This window comes from Punica granatum, chromosome 2 (genome assembly GCF_007655135.1).
Source record: "Punica granatum isolate Tunisia-2019 chromosome 2, ASM765513v2, whole genome shotgun sequence".
In the NCBI taxonomy this organism is placed as follows: domain Eukaryota; kingdom Viridiplantae; phylum Streptophyta; class Magnoliopsida; order Myrtales; family Lythraceae; genus Punica; species Punica granatum.
In genome coordinates, this window is record NC_045128.1 from 28,930,209 (window position 1) to 28,936,429 (window position 6,221).

At 43.7% G+C, this 6,221-nt stretch overlaps 2 protein-coding genes across 4 annotated transcripts in view; both read right to left on the minus strand.

Annotated features, from left to right (window-relative positions):
* LOC116196326 (vacuolar protein sorting-associated protein 36) overlaps positions 1-908 on the minus strand; it is a 46,534-nt gene extending 45,626 nt beyond the window's left edge. Inside the window, exon 1 of one of the 2 annotated variants that reach the window (XM_031525996.1) lies at positions 161-908. In XM_031525996.1, the coding sequence (XP_031381856.1) occupies positions 161-814 (654 nt within the window). In that variant the 5' untranslated portion in view covers positions 815-908. The remainder of the gene's footprint in view (positions 1-160) is intronic. The other variant, XM_031525995.1, reaches the window with a different exon arrangement.
* Positions 909-3,022: 2,114 nt separating this feature from the next.
* Positions 3,023-6,221, minus strand: LOC116196327 (probable tocopherol O-methyltransferase, chloroplastic). 2 transcript variants are annotated; one of them, XM_031525997.1, is made up of 8 exons: positions 6,062-6,220; positions 5,762-5,982; positions 5,293-5,475; positions 4,812-4,993; positions 4,548-4,652; positions 4,211-4,411; positions 3,896-3,998; positions 3,023-3,487 (listed from the first exon to the last, which is right to left on the minus strand). In XM_031525997.1, exons 2-8 carry the CDS (start codon positions 5,961-5,963, stop codon positions 3,381-3,383), a joined length of 1,083 nt encoding a protein of 360 aa, XP_031381857.1. In that variant the 5' UTR covers positions 5,964-5,982; positions 6,062-6,220; the 3' UTR covers positions 3,023-3,380. The 2 variants fall into 2 exon arrangements, with proteins under 2 accessions (XP_031381857.1, XP_031381858.1); XM_031525998.1 differs by lacking the exon at positions 5,293-5,475 and having other exon boundaries at positions 6,062-6,221.

The window sequence follows — 6,221 nt, forward strand, 5'->3', positions numbered from 1 at the left end:
ATAAGAATCTCGCAAGAAAGACGGACCAGTTTCCTTGGACTGAAACTAAGACAGTTACTCCTAGTACAAGCTATGATCTTTTTACTATAACAAATGCCTGAAACCAACGAAATTGAAACAATGAAAAGAAGGCAGCAAAATAGGCGATTTTTTTCAGTACCATGAGAGCATTCAAGTCCTGGAAAGCTTCCTGCAAACTCTTATCAGTGCTCTCCCAAATTTCCTGCTCCCTCCTCAGTATCCCTGCCACACCGACCACCCTCATCCCGGTCGAATCGAACCCTCCTGAGCCTGACCCTGACCCGAGACTCGAACCGGCAGAGCCAGAACTCCCTGTCTCCTCACTGTTCTTCTCCCAAGCCCTGGCTCTCCAGTTCTCCCAGAACTTCCCCACAAAAGCGTCCACATCGGCCTTGCCCCTTATCACCAGCGTCATCACCGCCGACCTGGAGCCTCGTACCGAGCCTCCCGTGTCGATACAGCCATCCGTGCCGACGGAGAGCTGGAAAGAGAGCCGAGGAGAGTGGAACATGGACTTAAGGGACTTCTTCGAGGAGAATATGTGGGAGATGGCGGCGAGTGGGACCCACGCGCCCTTGGAGCCGGGTGGGACGGGATCGGGGGGGAGCAAGATGAGGCGGTGCGTGGTGAGGATGAGGAGGCCCGATCTGAGGCGGATGGAGAAGTTGAGCTGCTGGGAGTCCTCCGATTCTAAGTCAACGTTGGAGAGTAAGAAGCACTCGATTTCATGGGGGAAGAGGACAGGGCGGCCGCTGGTGGTCAGCTCAGCCGGCGGAAGGTGGCTGCCAGCCATTATCGGCGTCTTTGAACGTGGCCGAAGCCGGCGATCTTAGGCGGAGAAGGAAGAAATTTTTTGAGCTTCTAACGAAAGTCTGCTTGCGATTTCGATTGCTAGAGACAAGCAGCTTTTAATTTAGTCCTAATAATGTTGCATTCTTTTAATTACGTCCCATGGAATTTATTTTATTAAATATTGCCCCAAACTATATAAGAGAAGAGAATTCACCCATATGATGATGCCATCTTTCTGTTTTTAACCTGAAAATCGCAAAGTTTGCGCGGATATGTACCTAGTTAGAACAGCTCTCGATTAGGATGAAGATGTGTTCTGTTCTATTAATGCGAATTTGATGTCGGATGAAGTCAAATTCATATTAGCACATTTAAGGTTCGTATATGAACAAATCCATTAAAAATGATGTTATCTCTGTAAAGTATTGCATTTTCTTCGAAAAAAAGCAGGACAGAGCTTCATGAACGCAAACTCTTATCGGTGCTATCCAAATCTCCAGCTCCCTCCTAAGCATCCCACCTCACCCACTATCCTTTTCCCCAGTCGAAATCGGACCCTTCCGAGTGCGAACCTGACCCAGTAGATCAGGTCTATGCCCGACAGTTTAGATTTTAGAAGTGCTGCGACTAACTTAGAACTAAATCCGGTCTGAACTATTCTTGCATCTATCGCTTTCAAATTCAAATTCATTTCGTCTGTCTATCTTGTCCTCTGAGATGGGCTGCTCTTGCAATACATAGCTCGGATATGTGCTCGGTTGGCTGCTGAGTTTGGGAAAATGATGCATTCAACATGATGCGGCATCTACAGTGCATAACAATTGAGTTTAATGTGTGGATGGATCCCAGAATATCCAGCAGCAATGAAAATGACAGCAACAATTCCAATGCCAACGTAATAGGTAGGGGTGTGTGTAACATCCCAAATTTTCATGTGCTCATTCACGTGTAATTTCTAACTTTTGCAATTTCACACTAATATTTGTTAATTGATTTATAGTATAATTCTTGTTTGATGTAGATAAGCTTACAATCTACTTTCCATGTGTCCATTTTCTTTCAACTCCTCACTTTCCACGCGGGCCACTAGGATGAATCAATTTCCACCGCCATGTCCTCCTCTTCAATATAAATTTGCTGGTTGTTCAATTCTCGGCCACTTCTTTAAATTTCAAGTTTCAGCCGTTTGAGAGAAAAGCCGAGAGCAACGTAAGAAATTTTGAGAAAAATAGTGAACAATTGATTTCGGTATTTTAATGTTCAAGAGACTTATCAAGGTGAGTAACCTATTCTTAAACTAGTATTTTTATCGCGATTGTAATGAGTTTATAAAAACTGCATTATCATGACCATGTCAGTGTCACGGATCATGCATGTATTTTTATACGATCGATCATGATATTTGGAAATGAGATAGTGAGGTTTGAGTTGATTGATGGGAGTTAGAGAGTCATGTGGTGCCCAGAGTCAGTTGTAAGCCGAGCAGTAGGAAAGGTCTGCCTGGAGCAGAGAGGCTGCCCGTGTGGAGCCGCCACTGCGGTTGGGACCTGGGAAGGGGCACAGGGATGATCTGAATTCTGGAAATCTTGACGATATTTTTATGATAGTATTGAACCTTTGTTATGATCCGGCTAGTTTAGGTTATGGTTATTTACTGGGCATCAAGCTCACCCCCCAAATAAATTCTCAGTGTTTTACAGGTTGAAATGGCGGTGGACCGTGGCATTTTATGGTATTTTTTAGAGGTTCAATTAAGATTGTAATTTTTGAAATATTCTTTATATTTAAGGAAATTCATGTGCATTTATCTTATAAAAATTTCGGATCTTACAGTGTGCAAATCCGGATACCTGTATTTTTAAGATACCTAAACCCTATCCTATATAAGACCGGTTCCTAAAAATTTAGATGATCCCGACCAACCCTATCCTGTTGAGCAGTGGAACTAGACTCTACCCAGAACCGGTAATATCTTGTAGGTTCCAGGTACCCATTTAGAACTTCTTTTTTTTGTCATTTCTTGTACAATGATTCTATAAAAAATTATATTTGCAAATTGGTTTATTCATTTAGATCGAGATAATAATCAAATCAATATAGTAACATATATGAATATAAATGCAAGACAAACGATGAACCATTATAAGAACCTAGCAGAAAAGAAAACGTGCAAAATTTAGAAATGATTGGGGTTGAGAGAGGGGAAGAATGAAGCGACAGAAAACAATTATTCAGGGATACATATTAAATAATTAAAGGACATTAGTCCCGAGTGCCGACCCCAATTCATTATAGAGAGGAATCGGAATCGAAACCTATTATTAAAAGTTTCGAGATTTATTACCCTAGCAAGTAGGTCCTTACTGGTTTTTATCCTAAAACCCAGTACCGGTGCACACCCAAGTAAAAGGAACAGAGGGCAGATCACTGATCTGCAGAGAGGAGACAGAAACAGCAGCAGATGGAAAGAGTAGCTGCGGGGAGCACCCTCGCTTATTCTTAATCGCCATAGATTATTATTATGCTTAGCTTTTTAATCGTGCCACTCTGCAAACTAAGTGGGATGCTTATTTAGGCTTTCGGCATGTGATAACCGAATACTTGAAGACACCTTCCTGGCAATGTTGTTCAACCTCCAGTGGCAATGCCAAGGATGCCTCCACGGTCTCCACCCCTGGTCAAAATAAATGAACACATTGTTACGATGATCAGAGAGAGTGGCATTACAGGAAAGCTCAGGTCGTTTAGGTGGCGGTGAAAAAAGAAAGGGAAATTGTCCGCAGCTATTTTGGGCGGTGACGGTATCTGAGGAAGGGAAAGGGGGACGGATCGATTCATGTCATTGGACTGTCAAACCGACCCTCTCATGTACAATTCTCAGGACCTTCTACGGCAGTAAGATTACAATTCTTGGTAATGAGAGGAATCTTGAATTGATAGTGGGACTGGTATGAGACGCTTGATCGATGTTATAAATGGAGGGTTGAGTGAATGCACTAGCCTGGAAATTCTGCTAGAGGAATTGATAGCGGGATCGGTATGAGATGCCCGATGTTAAAAATGGGTGCAAAAGAAAACTCACCCCTTCTCAACTGCGTCATGAGGCCCCTCCATGTCCATGCAGAACGCCGCACTCCCGTCCAAAAAGGGGGAATATGTTGAGTCCAGTCTGCTGTCTTAACATCCTGCAAGTAGCACGTCTCAGATCAACAATGTACAGCGCATTTACACGTCACTCAAACCGTTTGTGCCGCAGCATATTCAAATATGACACGAGAATCAACAAGAACCTATTGGATGTCACATCTAAAATTACCTAACCACCATGTCATTAAAGATTATCTTCCCCTTAAAACTTTTGCAGTTTTGCAGTCTGATTGAGATTGCCCATAATTACCTCGACAGGAAGGGACTGGAGTAATTTGACATAATCAGCTCTAGAACACAAAGGGAGGTGATAATCTTTATGAAACTTGTCCAGGATCTCTTTCTCCCACGACTGCAGGGAATCTTCGTCGGCCTTGAGATCTCTATGGCACCATGTGGTAATGATAATTGTGCCCCCTGGGGCTGCAACTCTTAATAACTCATTGAGAAACTGCGATTTTGCAGAAAGGAAAAATCTTAACAGGGATATAAGGGAAACAAAGACCGCTGTATTAAGAAGACCAGAAAAATCAAAGAGATGAGACAAGTAACTTAAACTTGCTATAACTATATAAAGAGGAAGAGACCTTCTTTTTGTCAGGCATGTGTTCTGCACTCTCCATGGACCAAACCAAATCAAATTGTCCATCAGGAAATGGCTGCGACAAAGCATCTCCAACTAGAAAGGAAACCTGCCAGAAATCATACGACATTGTTACGTCTTGCCTGTATTTGATCTACAACATGCCTTTCATTATGGCAGTATGAAGGTAAAACACAAGATTTAGAAATTACCAGAGGGGAAGGGCAGATTCCAGACTTAAAGTGAGCATAAAACTTCAAATTCGTACCTGGTCAGATAAGCCCCGCGATAAGGCCAGCGCATTGGCCTTCTCAACCTGGAAGGGACTAAGGGTGAAACCCCAGCATTTGGCTCCATATTTTCTGGCAAGATATACGGATTCGCCGCCGGTCCCGCACCCAACATCAACTATCCTCTTTGGTGTCTTAGACTTTAACGGATCCTCCTCCACTGCAGTTTACTCATGCAATGCATGGACACGATTCAATCAAGCGAACAAGCGAGTATCAAATCTTTAATTAATTATATATATATATATATATATTTCATTATTTAAACAAACTAGCAACTGTTATCGGTAATATCAGTGAGAAGACAGTTTTGTTCGTCCAGCCTGATGCATTATTAATTTGTGAAAGTCAGCAGATTAATACATAAGTAAGTACATTCATTCCAGGGGCCGGCAGTGAAAAGGCATTATATATAGCAATGCCTGCAGGGAGAGGGAGGTAAGAGGGTCTGAGCCAGACCTGAAGGAATAGAGGCAAAGCGGAGAGCCTCGTCAATCATGCGGACCTGGGCAAGGCGGTCGTGGGAGATGGAAAGGGAGACAGGAGAGGAGTCGTCGTGGTCCATGTGATCTCCACAGAACACCTCCCAAACGACATCAACTATCCTCTTTGGTGTCTTGGACTTGGACGGATCCTCCTCCTCTGCAGTTTACTCGTGCAATGCATGAACGTGATTCAATCAAGCGAACAAGCGAGTACCAAGTCATTAATAATTATGTCATTCGTTGAGCAAAACTATCAACTGTTTTTCGGTAATATCTAATATCAATGAGAAAACAGTTTTGTTCGTCCAGCCTGATGCATATAATTTGTGAAGTTGGCAGATTAATACATAAGTACGTACATTCATTCCAGGGGCTGGCAGGGAAAAGGCATTATATATAGCAATGCCTGCAGGGAGAGGGAGGTAAGAGGGTCTGAGCCTGACCTGAAGGAACAGAGGCAGAGCGGAGAGCCTCATCTATCGTGCGGCTTAGGGCAAGGCGGTCGTCAGAGAGGTCGTAGAAGCCGTGGTGCATGTGCTCTCCCCACATCTCCTCCCAAATGACCGTGAACTCATCATAGAGCTCTTCTATCCCCTTCTTCCCCGTCAGAGTGCTCTTTTTGTTGCTGCTGCGGCCACCTTCCATGGCTTGTGGGATACGCTAGCTGCTACGTCATTTCAGTGCAAGAAATCAAAAACTCGGACTGAGATAAATGGCGGGAGGATCGAAAACAACGCTATTACCTCGAACGAGAGGGGGTTCGGGACAGAGGGCGAGCAGGCAGACTGATCGATGGCAAGAGTGACCGATAGTATACAGCTGCTACTGATGGGTTGGCGGCATAAGTTGTGGACTGAAGGGGAATTTATAATCCCTCAGCTTGGGTTTGTTTTTCAATTGGAT

Bases quoted from the DNA above. Each gene is read 5' to 3' on its own strand.
- LOC116196327 (XM_031525997.1), bottom strand. From the start codon at position 5,963: ATGGAAGGTGGCCGCAGCAGCAACAAAAAGAGCACTCTGACGGGGAAG. The intron at 5,476-5,761 runs GTCAGGCTCAGA...AGTAAACTGCAG, and splicing joins CTCTGCCTCTGTTCCTTCAG to AGGAGGAGGATCCGTCCAAG. The intron at 4,994-5,292 runs GTCTGGCTCAGA...AGTAAACTGCAG, and splicing joins CTTTGCCTCTATTCCTTCAG to TGGAGGAGGATCCGTTAAAG.